Consider the following 15,317-nt stretch of genomic DNA (forward strand, 5'->3'; position numbering starts at 1 on the left):
TGAGCGTTCTCATCGGAGGCTGTGGCTCTACCCTTACTGGGTGCTTGTGAGGCTGTATGGGGCGAGGCTGGGAGAGGAGGGGCGGGGCCTCACCTCTTTGATGAAGTACTTGGGTTTCCAGGGCGTGTTGCTGGCGGCCCTCTGCCTCTCCTCGTCGCGCTGCCGCTCCTCCAGGCAGTGCTTATGCTCAGTGGCCGTGTCGATGTTCCCCTCCTTCAGCGCCATGGTAACACTCTGCCACAGCCGCCTATCACAAACAGGGGCGGAGAGCGAGACAGGATCAAACAAAGAGATTAATAATTACAGGAGCATATGTCAACCCTCAGACTTACCATTTTCCTAACCCTAACCCTAGCTGAACCCTAGTTTGAGCCCTAAACCCTAATTAAAACCATTGGTACCTATGAAAACATCAAAAAACCCATTTAAAATGGGTGGAAAACAAGGTAAATATCATGAAGACAATAATACAAATACAAAATAATATGTATGAGGCCATTTAAAAAACATAAATGTTCTCCCTAAAAGAACATGCATTTATTACACCATATGGTCATAGGTACACATGCTACTAGAGAATTTTTTTGGTTCATTCAAAATCATTAACAAACCCATGTCCTAACCTTTCTTCAAGCTGCTAAACACAACCGTGAACTTGCCTCAATCCTCAGACTTACCATTTTCATAACCCTAACCCTAGCTGAACCCTAGTTTGAGCCCTAAACCGTAACTGAAACCATTGGTACCTATGAAAACACCTGACAACCCATTTAAAATTGATGGAAAACAAGGTAAATATCATGAATACAATAATACAAATGCAAAATAATATGTATGAGGTCATTTAAAAAACACAAATGTTATCCCTAAAAAAACATGCATTTATTGCACATTTTCTATGGTCATAGGTACACATGCTACTAGAGAATTTTTTTGGTTCATTCAAAATCATTAACAAACCCATGTCCTAACCTTTCTTCAAGCTGCTAAACACAACCGTGAACTTGCCTCAACCCTCAGACTTACCATTTTCCTAACCCTAACCCTAGCTGAACCCTAGTTTGAGCCCTAAACCCTAATTAAAACCATTGGTACCTATGAAAACACCTGACAACCCATTTAAAATTGATGGAAAACAAGGTAAATATCATGAATACAATAATACAAATGCAAAATAATATGTATGAGGTCATTTAAAAAACACAAATGTTCTCCCTAAAAAAACATGCATTTATTGCACATTTTCTATGGTCATAGGTACACATGCTACTAGAGAATTTTTTTGGTTCATTCAAAATCATTAACAAACCCATGTCCTAACCTTTCTTCAAGCTGCTAAACACAACCGTGAACTTGCCTCAACCCTCAGACTTACCATTTTCCTAACCCTAACCCTAGCTGAACCCTAGTTGAGCCCTAAACCCTAATTAAACATTGGTACCTATGAAAACATCAAAAAACCCATTTAAAATGGGTGGAAAACAAGGTAAATATCATGAAGACAATAATACAAATGAAAAATAATATGTATGAGGTCATTAAAAAACACAAATGTTCTCCCTAAAAGAACATGCATTTATTGCACATTTTCTATGGTCATAGGTACACATGCTACTAGAGAATTTTTTTGGTTCATTCAAAATCATTAAAAAACCCATGTCCTAACCTTTCTTCAAGCTGCTAAACACAACCGTGAACTTGCCTCAACCCTCAGACTTACCATTTTTCTAACCCTAACCCTAGCTGAACCCTAGTTTGAGCCCTAAACCCTAATTAAAACCATTGGTACCTATGAAAACACCTGACAACCCATTTAAAATTGATGGAAAACAAGGTAAATATCATGAATACAATAATACAAATGCAAAATAATATGTATGAGGTCATTTCAAAAACACAAATGTTCTCCCTAAAAAAACATGCATTTATTGCACATTTTCTATGGTCGTAGGCACACATGCTACTAGAGATTTTTTTTGGTTCATTCAAAATCATTAACAAACCCATGTCCTAACCTTTCTTCAAGCTGCTAAACACAACCGTGACTTGCCTCAACCCTCAGATTACCATTTTCCTAACCTAACCTAGCTGAACCCTAGTTTGAGCCCTAAACCCTAATTAAAACCATTGGTACCTATGAAAACACCTGACATCCCATTTAAAATTGATGGAAAACAAGGTAAATATCATGAATACAATAATACAAATGCAAAATAATATGTATGAGGTCATTTAAAAAACAAAATGTTCTCCCTAAAAAAAACATGCATTATTGCACATTTTCTATGGTCATAGGTACACATGCTACGAGAGAATTTTTTTGGTTCATTCAAAATCATTAACAAACCCATGTCCTAACCTTTCTTCAAGCTGCTAAACACAACCGTGAACTTGCCTCAACCCTCAGACTTACCATTTTCCTAACCCTAACCCTAGCTGAACCCTAGTTTGAGCCCTAAACCCTAATTGAAGCAATTGGTACCTATGAAAACATCAAAAAACCTATTTAAAATGGGTGGAAAACAAGGTAAATATCATGAAGACAATAATACAAATGCAAAATAATATGTATGAGGTCATTTAAAAAACACAAATGTTCTCCCTAAAAGAACATGCATTTATTACACCATATGGTCATAGGTACACATGCTACTAGAGAATTTTTTTGGTTCATTCAAAATCATTAAAAAACCCATGTCCTAACCTTTCTTCAAGCTGCTAAACACAACCGTGAACTTGCCTCAACCCTCAGACTTACCATTTTTCTAACCCTAACCCTAGCTGAACCCTAGTTTGAGCCCTAAACCCTAATTAAAACCATTGGTACCTATGAAAACACCTGACAACCCATTTAAAATTGATGGAAAACAAGGTAAATATCATGAATATAATAATACAAATGAAAAATAATATGTATGAGGTCATTTAAAAAACAAAAATGTTCTCCCTAAAAAAACATGCATTTATTGCACATTTTCTATGGTCATAGGCACACATGCTACGAGAGAAAATGTTTGGTTCATTCAAAATCATTAACAAACCCATGGCCTAACCTTTCTTCAAGCTGCTAAACACAACCGTGAACTTGCCTCAACCCTCAGACTTACCATTTTCTAACCTAACCTAGCTGACCCTAGGTTTGAGCCCTAAACCCTAATTGAACCATTGTGGTACCTATGAAAACATCAAAAAACCCATTTAAAATGGGTGGAAAACAAGGTAAATATCATGAAGACAATAATACAAATACAAAATAATATGTATGAGGCCATTTAAAAAACATAAATGTTCTCCCTAAAAGAACATGCATTTATTACACCATATGGTTATAGGTACACATGCTACTAGATAATTTTTTTGGTTCATTCAAAATCATTAACAAACCCATGTCCTAACCTTTCTTCAAGCTGCTAAACACAACCGTGAACTTGCCTCAACCCTCAGACTTACCATTTTCCTAACCCTAACCCTAGCTGAACCCTAGTTTGAGCCCTAAACCCTAATTGAAGCCATTGGTACCTATGAAAACATCAAAAAACCCATTTAAAATGGGTGGAAAACAAGGTAAATATCATGAAGACAATAATACAAATACAAAATAATATGTATGAGGCCATTTAAAAAACATAAATGTTCTCCCTAAAAGAACATGCATTTATTACACCATATGGTTATAGGTACACATGCTACTAGAGAATTTTTTTGGTTCATTCAAAATCATTAACAAACCCATGTCCTAACCTTTCTTCAAGCTGCTAAACACAACCGTGAACTTGCCTCAACCCTCAGACTTACCATTTTCCTAACCCTAACCCTAGCTGAACCCTAGTTTGAGCCCTAAACCCTCATTAAAACCATTGGTACCTATGAAAACACCTGACAACCCATTTAAAATTGATGGAAAACAAGGTAAATATCATTAATACAATAATACAAATGAAAAATAATATGTATGAGGTCATTTAAAAAACACAAATGTTCTCCCTAAAAGAACATGCATTTATTACACCATATGGTCATAGGTACACATGCTACCAGAGAATTTTTTTGGTTCATTCAAAATCATTAACAAACCCATGTCCTAACCTTTCTTCAAGCTGCTAAACACAACCGTGAACTTGCCTCAACCCTCAGACTTACCATTTTCCTAACCCTAACCCTAGCTGAACCCTAGTTTGAGCCCTAAACCCTAATTGAAGCAATTGGTACCTATGAAAACATCAAAAAACCCATTTAAAATGGGTGGAAAACAAGGTAAATATCATGAAGACAATAATACAAATGCAAAATAATATGTATGAGGTCATTTAAAAAAACACAAATGTTATCCCTAAAAAAACCTGCATTTATTGCACATTTTCTATGGTCATAGGTACACATGCTACTAGAGAATTTTTTTGCTTCATTCAAAATCATTAACAAACCCATGTCCTAACCTTTCTTCAAGCTGCTAAACACAACCGTGAACTTGCCTCAATCCTCAGACTTACCATTTTCCTAACCCTAACCCTAGCTGAACCCTAGTTTGAGCCCTAAACCCTAATTAAAACCATTGGTACCTATGAAAACACCTGACAACCCATTTAAAATTGATGGAAAACAAGGTAAATATGACGAATACTATAATTCAAATGCAAAATAATATGTGACGGTTGCTGGAGAAAAGGTCCGCAAGTCGCAAATCTTGAAATCGCGCTAGGAGGCAAAAAAGGTTTTTAAATTTTTTTTTTTACTGTTTTCCTTTTTTCATATTACGAAAGTTAAAGTGTTGAAGAAGTCACTCAAAAGAATAAACAACATTTTTAGGGTCGCTAAATACTTATAATTTGTCAGCAAAGTCGGCTTGTTTTAGTGATTCTTACAGCTGGGTTTTGGAGGCGTGATGGGGGTGCAGTTTAATTAGCATGTTTGATTTTGTTGGCTATTGTCACTTTGTTTCAGTCAAGCCACCGCCCATAAATAAAGCCGTGTGGTAGTAGCCTATGTTTGTTTACTCTGTGAGGTCGCTACAATGGTGGATGCTCAATCAGTAGGTGAGAGTATAAGCTTTCTAACAATGTATAACATGTCTAATTTTGCTTTTGGAATAGCGTTTTATAGGTTAGCGTAACCAAACATTTTCTTACCATGGCATTCGCTCTATATATGGTAGCATTAAAAGACGTTGCACCTAACGAAACATTGTCAACGATTTTTCGTAATTCCTTGGAAAATACCATCATTATTGAAGACTTCTGGGCATAGCTAAGCCATATGTTTGCTGATAGACCTATCTGACATCGTTTTCTGGAGCAAAACAGAAGCGGATAGAGCTGTCATTGATTTACTGTCTGTGTCTCCATCTACTGAACATAGATAAGATATCATCATTGCTTTGTAAGTATTACTGCTCAAAATATTTCGGTTATATACGTTATTTTAGAAATTTAGTGTCTTTAAATAGGTTAGTGGTATTATGTAATGTTTAAATTATATCATCTTAAACCTTCATAAGGGGCTCATATGCTTTACAATGGACAAAAAGCATTATATTCCTTTTTGGAGAGATTTTGGATTTGTTTCTGGACCCTTAGCTATTTTAGACCAGTGTTAATAATTTAGACATTTTGGGTAGATTTGGAGATGCTGGGTACACTGCTTAGTTTTTGCTTCATAGATCTTTAGTAGTTCTACATATCCACCCTTAGATTTTATGAACTTGTGGTCAAGAAGTTTTTGATCCAGGAAATGTATACTTTAACCCGCAATCTCACAGTATTTCATTGCGAACTAAAAAAGGAGCAAATTCATTTTAGATTTTTTGCCTTGACCATTGCATTTGTGGCACTTTATTTCTTACAAAATTATGAATATAAAGTAATCTAAGCTAGTATTATAAATGGTACAAATGTATTGCTTCATTTAAGACATTTTTCTAGTCTCTGTGGTGTTCACATCTGGAGTTATAAAGCTTTAGATAGGGTAATCCCTAAATGGACAAGGATTTACAGGTACTCTAGCAGGGGAGTGGTTGGGGTGGAGTTAACTAGCTATTGTTCCCACCCATTATCTCCCTGTGAGAAGTGTGAAAAGTTCTAGATCTTTCAAGGGGATTTTCTCTGCTACTTGATTTTAGGAGTACCAACATTCAAATAAGCATATCTTCCTCAACTATTTTCAGATTTCAATGTATGACACATCATTTGAAAGTTTATAATCTGCACTTTCATAATCTTTAAAAAACTGAAAAATGCCCTACTTGAGGACCAAAACAGCAGCACCTGTCACATATCACTCAAAAACACACACAGAAGAGACACATTCGCATACATATCACATGCACAAAGACACCGTGTACACACACACACACCCGTGTTTCCAAATAAGGAAGCACCAGCTCAGGGATTTAGCACTGTCCTTGAAAACATTCAATGCTCAAGCAGAGACAGAACACAGCTCTTCATATGTCACCATTCCTCCTCTCATCCCTCTGTTTATCTCTTTTACCATAAAAACGGCTCCTCAATTATCATGAAACTTTCCGGTTCGCTATAAGGGAACAGCCTTAAAACCAGCCTAACTGGACCCAGACTCTCAGTCAGAACTCCCTGAAAGGTCTTTGAAAGGGAGGGACTACAGTGCCAGAAATGCAGCAGATCTACAGCAGACTGTGTTCAGACCGGGTTCTTTTCACTCTTTTCTACTCTAGGGTCATAATTAGCTAGTGATGCTTATCTAACACCCAGTAGCTTCTATTTTAACTGGAAATAATTTTTCTCAATAGGGATTTCTGCCTTTTCATCTACGGTTGGCTTCTCGTTTTATGTTTTCTTTGAAATAATCTTCACTCTGGGGGTTCTGACAAGTACATATTTGGCAACAATAATGGAAACAGTATACTGGGTTAGTTGTGCTAATGCTAGCTTCCGTTGAGTCATGAGTTACTTCTTGATCATGTTATGCCTTTATTGAATGAACATAAATTTTATTGGTAATGATTGCTTCTATTTTCAGATGGCATTCTAGATACATAATTGAGCATCATGAAAGCATTACATTGCAATTATATGGAGTATTATGAACGTGGGAAATGGTTTCCAGGGGCAAAATGGTGCCACAAAAGTTTAGTTCTGAGTGTAGTCTTTCATCTGTGATTTTACAGTTTTCTTATTATTATCTCTCAGGTCTTTACTGAAGAATTGAGCACAGTGTGGTGTACAGTAACTTGGTGCATCTCACCTCGACTCTGATCTTCCCTGCTTCTCCACCGGCCGAATCTTCTTCCTGAAGACTGGCAGTTTGCCAGTGTCAATCACTTTGGTCTCTCCGCTGCTATAGGTGAACTCCAGTGTTCCGTTCCACTCCCCCTGGGCCTTGCACACGATTGTATTGGTGGGGTTGTGTTTCACCTCAGCCGTCACCCTGTCAGTCACACAGAGCCCAGGGTTCACATCCACAGAAAAGACCAATAACACACTCCAGGCAGGATTTTAGTCTACAGTACTGGAACAAACTATGGAAGCACTACTTAAAAGAGTTTACATTGCATTACACTACATTACAGGCATTTCATTTAGTTTAGTACTCTTAAAACTTTTATCTGTGCTCTTTCCTCTGTTGTTGTTTCTTCCTCTGTAAAAATTTATTTGAAACAGTTATCTTCTTCAGCACGAATGGTAATGATATTACATGACCATTAGAAATTTGAAAAAGTATACAAGCCAAAATAAATAAATAAATAACGCAAAAAATGGTTTTCTTTGCTTTAATTATTATTTAATGTAGAAAAATACTGGACAAAGAAATGTTCAAGCTGATTATTGAATGATAAAATGTCCAACAGTAAGAAACATAAGACTTCTCAATTATGGTGGTATGAACTAATACATAAAGAAAGGTGTAATGATTATTACTTGTTTAACAAAAATGCTAATTATTTATAATGCAACGTATGTTGATATTAACTTCATTATTTATTACATATATTATGCCAAAGAGGAATTCTTGCAAAATATTGCATTACTCGTTTAATTTTTAAAAGTTTATAAATGCAGTGTTTCCATAATTTGTGTCAGTACTGTACATTTGAGTCAACATTTGCATAATATCAACATAAAAAATTTGTATCCCATAAAAAACACACATACACAAGCACACACAGAAGTGCACACAAGCATGTGCGCACACACATAAGTGCACATAAGTGCACACAAGAACACACAAACACACACAAACACAAACATACAAGCGTGCGCACACACACACACAGCCCCACCTGTGTACCTTCCCTCCATAGAAAGGCTTGGTGTGGAATGTGACGGTGGCGGAGTAGCCACTCTTGGCACAGCTGATGAAGACTTTGCCGCCCAGCTCCACCCAGGGCACGGTGAGGATGGAGCGGGCGTACGCACTGGGCAGTGTAAACACATACTCCTCGTCATGCTCCAGAAGGCAAAGGACCCCTGGAAGTCAAAGGGTCACAGGTCAGAGGTGATCTTCTCTCCATGTTCTCATCTGACAGCATATTGAAGTGAGTGAATAACCAACATCAGGGGTGGCCAAACCAGGTCCTGGAGAGCCGCAGGCCAGGGTCTGCTGGTTTTTGTTTTTACTCTGCACTTAATTGATCAATTAAGGTAATTGACTACACAGTTAACTCGCCTCACTTGACTTCTTTGGCCAAAGGGTTTGTTGTATTTAAAGGTGAAAGCAAAAACCAGCAGACCCTGCAGCTACCCAGGACCAGGGTTGGCCACCCCTGACTTCGATCATTAAGCAGGGTCATACTTACATATTCTTCGTATTTATGTAACCAGCTTAAGCAGTTTTTTAAGCATAAATGCCTATCGTTATATTCAAAAGCTTTGACCTTGTTTCTTATGTACTGACATTATAATTTAATTTAATGTAAATGAGAAAGTTTCACTTTCTACAAAGACTGAACACAAATTATAAATATTTTACAAGCCCTATAATGCCGCTGGGTTTTGCTGAGGCTAGTCCACCTTGAGGTGCTCAGACCACTACGCCACATAGCTGCCTGAACTGCCAGCCAGTTGTCTGCCATCTGCCGATCAAATCACATGCCAATTCTTTGTCCATCACAGGAACGAGACTCCATGATCAGCAATTCAATCGCTTAATTCAGCTCAGCATCTGCACATTCCTCATTCTGGCAGCTGTTCTTTTTGAAATGTGATTGCTTATATACATTCCCCTGGCACAGATTTACCTCAACAGTACACTAGTAATCCCCAAATACATCCAAAACAATTGAGTTGCTTAAGGAATATATTAAAAAGCTAATTTACTGTATGCCAATAATGGCCTACACAATGAGCTAAAAGGAAAACTTAAAATTCCTTTTAAAATACATTCCTGCAGATCTTCAGCAAGACCACTCCATAAATGACCTTCAATGAAGAATAGAGGAAATGGATACATATTCCAGTTTGCCAGTTGCTCCACACTATTTCAGAACAAATCTCAAATTTTTTTATTTTGGTTTTTTAAACACATATTGAAACCGGCAACTAATAAAGTTGGTTCAAAACTCCAAGTAATAATGTATGACAGGTAAATGAAAAATAACTTTGTTGTTTTTTTTGCATCTTTTAAAATATGATGTTTATGCATGACATCACCATTTCACATTCTCCTCAAATCTAACTTGCTTCTGAATTCCCCCCCAAAGACATTTCGATACCTAACTGGAATTTTTGTAATAAAAATTTTGTAAATCCTGCCATACAAAAACAAATACTGTGTGACTGATCAGATTCACAACTATACCTGAACCATATTTTACGCATTTATGTTCATGTACAGTATTTCTCCTTTAGTACACTTGTATATAAAGTATTTCTCCTGAAAAACATTAGTGCATACTTTGAGTATTTAGCCAGAAACACATCTGGCGATGAAGTATTTCTCCTGAATCACGCCTGTGCTGTGCAGACACTGCTCTTGGCATCTGTACGTCGTCTCCTATGCAACCCTGCTCCCTCCGTGTGAGATATGAGGGAGTGAGCCAGTGACACATCTGTGGGAGTCACCCATGACTCATCGAAGCCTGGCAGGGAATACATGTGATCCCCCACAGATGTGTGGGGGGGAAACGGCACGGCTGTCGGCTCATTACTCCTTCTAAAAGCCCAATTACACACAACGCTCATCAGAGCGGAAAAAAAAGAAAAACACAGGTCAGGAAAATGGCTGCCATGTGGTTCGGGGCTTCAAGCCTCATTAAGACAATTGAGATAATTATTGGTTGCTCAGCATTTTTTTTTTACTGCCACACAGGGGGGACTGGAGAAGCCGACCACAAAAAATAACTTGACTGATAAAACTGTTGTATATTGTCCTTTTGTTTTTTCTGTGTGATGGCAAACTCACAGAGGAAGGAATGGAGATGCACTTCACAATGTCCCCTGATAAAGAATGTCTTTACCTGCATCACACAGGAAGTATGACTGCTTCTCACAGAGATCCACTTCCTCTGAATACGACTACATTTACATCATAAAGTCTCTTGTGCATTGGCTATATTTCACATGCAATGGTTTACCCTGCTCTTCTATTCCATGTAGCTATTTAAATTACATTTTCTAACAGACCATTAGCCTAGTTGCTGTGAATTTTTCATGTTGAGAATGAGACTGGAGATGGGTTTTTAAAAAGAATGTTTATAACTGGACATTTTGTCAGGCACTTCTGTCTTAATCACTTGTTGGTACATAATTCCTCACACTCTACTTGTAAGGCCTGTGAAGTGTTGCTTTTCAGTTAGTTTTAGCTGGGTGATTTCTCATGAAATCACAAGAAGTAGGCTACTTGTTCCACTGTACTTTTTTAGAAGCGGCATACCGACATACACTAAAAATATTCTCCAGGAGAACAAATTGTTTTCCAGAACATTTTGGCAATTTTCCCATTTTCCATGACTTTTACGTAACTGGAAAACAGCATCAAAAAATTCCAGTTTTTCCAGGACATGAATCTGCCACTGCCAGCTCACATATGCCCACCTGTGAGACACGTGCGTGCCCTTTTTATTTTAACTTTAACATTAATGTCTACAAGCGCCACTCTATGTCATTTGCATCTCTTTTTGTTCGCCCAGCTATTCCAAATAAATGATCCAAAGCGAAGTAGGCTGCTGTGGTTGGGACCGTGTGACCAGCAGAGCAGACGATGTTGAAAACAGTCCTCGGGCGTTACTATGACTGCACAAAAAAATCCATTCTTGTCCGTGCTAAACAGCGGCTCTTCATGCCATTCATGACAAACCACCGGCGTCACGGGTCGATAGCCAATGGGATTCCACAGATCGCCCGCGGAGAGAGCGGGTCACACGCACCGCGGCGCTTCGCTGAGCCGGCCGTCACCCAGAGCGGAGGCGCTCGAGCGTTCTCCAGCGTTCACACGCCCCCTTCCCCCGGGCGGCCTCTTCTCCTCTGCGCAAAGTTAAGCATCGAGTACAGCTGGGAAGCACGCGACTCCATTCAGCATCGACTCGTTCGGTCAATACGAATCAGTAAGTCAACGCAGGAAATGAGCGTCTCCTCGGTCACGGCTTCGGTCTGACGCAGTCTGCTGGAACAGCGGGACCTGAGGGGTGCGCTCCTCAGGCAGGCCTGGGGCCACACAGTATTCAATACAGCCTCACACTGATAACAAACAAGAGTCCGCTACTGCATTAATAACAGGTCCTGTGTTCGCACACACAAGTACTGCCACTGCATAACAGGAATGGGCACGAGTACTCGAGCATTCGAGAGCTCGAAAGACGAAGACTGCTCAAGTACTATACAGTACACGGGAAAATCTGCTTGAGAATAAATTCAGGTGAATTAACGTGTTTAGCTTCATTCTTTATTTTTACATGGCAGCTTTAGCAGTTTGTCATTTTATGGGTAATTATGTTCATTTCAGAAATCCTTCAGCAGGTGTTGTTACTTCTTCAGTGCTCAGTTGCTTTGATAATAACTTTAAACTGTATTTACACTACAATGCATTTATTGAGGGTTTAATTAATATTGATTTGCAGAAATTTTTGGTTTCCCTGTCTATTGCAACGTGTTTCTGTTTTGATTGACTACTATAGGCCTATAGCCCATAGCCAACAATAACACCAGTAACAATATAGGCTACATATTTAAGGATGGGTGTTTGTCACGGAAAATACTGGCTGAAGTCAGTTGCGGTAAAGTTGATGAAAATCATGAAAAACTGAAAAAAGCAGCAGTCTTTCAAAAAATATAAATGAATTGAATTAATAGATCTCATGCACGAAACAACCTAAATAACCTGCACAACCGTAGCAACAGGTGCGTGAAGTTTAAAGGAAAAATCAGTGGGCATGTCACCGCAGCAGGAACAAATAGCAGCGAGATGCACTGATGGACCGGTGCAGATTTAATCACTTTGGTCCATCACAGAAAGAAAGCATGATTTTCTTGCCTTTACCACAGGTCCGTTTGTATTTATTTAAAGTTTGTTTCGGTACAACGTGGTGTGCATTGTGAGGTTTGAGTCTTTGATGAAGCATGTTGTCACTGACACGTTACCATAATGGGGGAACGGGAGCTTAGCAACAATTCTGTTGACAGGGGCCATCAAACATTTCCTTACAACAACTGACAAGAATAGGATTTTTGACCCCAGCACATTGTCGCACTTTGTTTCTCCCAGAATTTGGCAATAATAGGGTGAAAGTGCTATGGTATGGATGACAGTCCCCATTCAATTTGCTAAAAAGTCACGGAAAGCAGGAAAGACAAAGGAAATCCGTCCAAATTAGTGACTCAGTCAATAAAGGTCTTCAGTACAAATGCAGACTGAGGCCTGGAGTCTTTTTTACTATTTGGTGCCCGATGTGTGGCTGTAAATATTCTCACCCTAATTTAGAATGTCTGCTTATCTGTAACCACAGCCACATTCATGTGGGAACGCCACTGCCAATTTGGGAGAGCATAGAAATCCATAGTTCTCCTCATAAAAGAAGTGGTGTTGCCAGCTGCACACCACAGACCACATCTCTCACATCTGGAATAGAGCGGATTCGGAGGAAGACCTTTCACATGCAGCTTTAGCGTGTAGACGCTCTTCTGACCGGTGGGGGTTGCTAGTGAGCGATGAAACACAGTCCCCTAACTGACTGAAGCCTCCCATAAGCAGAGCATCCCAACAGTCGGTTGCACGTTGCCCTATGGAGCTATTGGCCACAGTCGGCCCTGGCACGGTCCGGATTCCATCGGAGACCGTGGGGCTCATCCACGCACAGAATAGTGCCTTAAGTGAAAAAAACACCCAGCAACAGTGGGTATAGCCTGCGTTATCTCACTGACTACACCCAGGAGTCCCAGCAGGGTTGCCTGCATACAAATCATTGAATCTCACCAGGTGGGATCAGTTTATCACTTTTCCCCACTGAAAGATGCTCCTCCCCTCTGAACAGCGCTGCCTGTCTTGTAGCAACCTGTCAGCCTGTAGTGTGGAAAATGGCGTCTTCCTTGTAGGCAGGTGAACTGGATTACTGCATGTGCTTCTGCTGCAGTGTTTTCAATCCTTCAACCAAGACTCAAATCTTCTCCCTCTCACTGCAACTCACACTCTTTTTCTGCAACCTTCGGCATTCCTACCTACTACAGTTGTTTTTTGTGCACTTAAAAATATATTACTGCCTCAGTGTTTTCCTAATTGTGTTCATCTGTAATTGGGTGATTTATCTGTGTATCATATATTATTTGTGTGTCTGTACGATTTAAGTGGCTTTTGGTTCTCGAAAAGCACAATATGAGGCCCTTTACCCCACAGCGCTTTGCTCCCTCACACCGCTCCTCCTCCTCGTTCCTACCTTCCCCGACCATGGACACTCCGATGGACATGCCCATGAACTTGCTCTTGGTCCAGACGTGGGCGTTGACGCACATGCGCCTCTCCGGGCACTCGCAGTAGAAGCCGGAGACGGGCGGGTGGTGGGACACCTGCTCGGCCACGAAGCGCACGCGGTAGCAGCCGGCCGCGTCCGGGCGGGCGCAGTCCCGGGCGGGAGGGGCGGAGCTGTTAGTCCTCGGGGGCCGGACCCTGTCTCTGGGCACCTCCCAGGAGCAGCGGAAGCTCTCCCCCAGGATGGGGTTGTAGGGCTTCTTGGCCACGGCGCCCTTGCGGCCCTCGTGGAAGGCGGTCATGTAGTACTCCACGAAGCCCACGATGCGCTCCTCGGGGCTCCCGGCCGCCGTGATGGACAGGAACATGTCCGGGTGCGCCATGAAGTTGGCGTACATCTCCAGCAGGGAGCGCTTCTCCAGGATGAAGGTGGGCAGCACCACCTGTGTGGGAAAGGAGAGGAAAGCAACCTTAGGTCAACGCTGTATAATGGATAAAGATTTAGCTTTACTGCTTTTGGAAAACAAATACTCTTTTGAGGTGCTTGGGCTAGGAGTGGAAATAGCGACCTAGTGACCCTGAACCATAGCTTACCAGCTATGACTCCGTCTCTGTTTGAAACACATTTGTATGGAGTGTCTCCAGTAAAGCAGCCATTACTGTAATTCAGTTGGGAGGGTGCTTTCTGGATGGCTCTCTTTTATTGGATTTTTGAAACTTAATCGCCATGAGCTGATCTTGGCTGCAATCAATGCTCGATGGGTCAGTTCATCAGAATTTACAAGACAGCGGTGACATATGTGTATCACTACAATAAAACCAAATAAACCAAATCTGGTTTATTAAATAAAGCAGAAATTTAAAATGGGACTCAAAGTATTCTACAGGATATTAAGTATTGTGTGCACTGTCCAGGTAATATTGGATTTTGACTTTGATTAGCTGCTTTGTAGAGCCCTTTAATCTCCCATGAGCTTTAAACACACAGACACACACAAACACACACACACACAGACACACACACACACACACACACACACACACACACACACACACACACATACAGACATACACACACACACACACACACACACATGCAAACGCACATGCGCGCACCCACCCTGGTGAGGTCCATGCCCAGTTTCAGCTGTGACAGCAGGTGCAGGATGACGCTACGCTGGTCGTCCATCACGCCCAGGTCCTCCTCCTCATTGTCCTCGGTGTCCGTCACCTCCTCGCTGGGGCTGAAGGCCTCCACACCGGTGTGCTGTAACCACAGGAGAACCTCTGTGAGCGAGGAGCGGGGGCAGGTTAGGGAGCTCCCACAGAACCTGAGAACCGGGTCTCCGTGGTTCATCAATCGCAGGACACCTTCAACCCTGGGTTATATAATCCATCAGGCATGATGGCAAATCAAAGTATTGAAGGATAAGGTTGAATGAACAGAC

At 40.5% G+C, this 15,317-nt stretch overlaps 1 protein-coding gene across 1 annotated transcript in view; it reads right to left on the reverse strand.

Annotated features, from left to right (window-relative positions):
- The window catches only part of LOC135261422 (oxysterol-binding protein-related protein 10-like), a 60,174-nt gene that overhangs the window by 3,996 nt on the left and 40,861 nt on the right, over positions 1 to 15,317 (reverse strand). Inside the window, exons 8-12 of the mRNA XM_064347712.1 lie at positions 14,990 to 15,136; positions 13,838 to 14,312; positions 8,255 to 8,441; positions 7,219 to 7,401; positions 94 to 247 (exon numbers count right to left, since the gene is read on the reverse strand). Coding sequence (XP_064203782.1) covers positions 94 to 247; positions 7,219 to 7,401; positions 8,255 to 8,441; positions 13,838 to 14,312; positions 14,990 to 15,136 — 1,146 coding nt within the window. The remainder of the gene's footprint in view (positions 1 to 93; positions 248 to 7,218; positions 7,402 to 8,254; positions 8,442 to 13,837; positions 14,313 to 14,989; positions 15,137 to 15,317) is intronic.

This window comes from Anguilla rostrata, chromosome 8, assembly GCF_018555375.3.
Source record: "Anguilla rostrata isolate EN2019 chromosome 8, ASM1855537v3, whole genome shotgun sequence".
Taxonomy (NCBI): domain Eukaryota; kingdom Metazoa; phylum Chordata; class Actinopteri; order Anguilliformes; family Anguillidae; genus Anguilla; species Anguilla rostrata.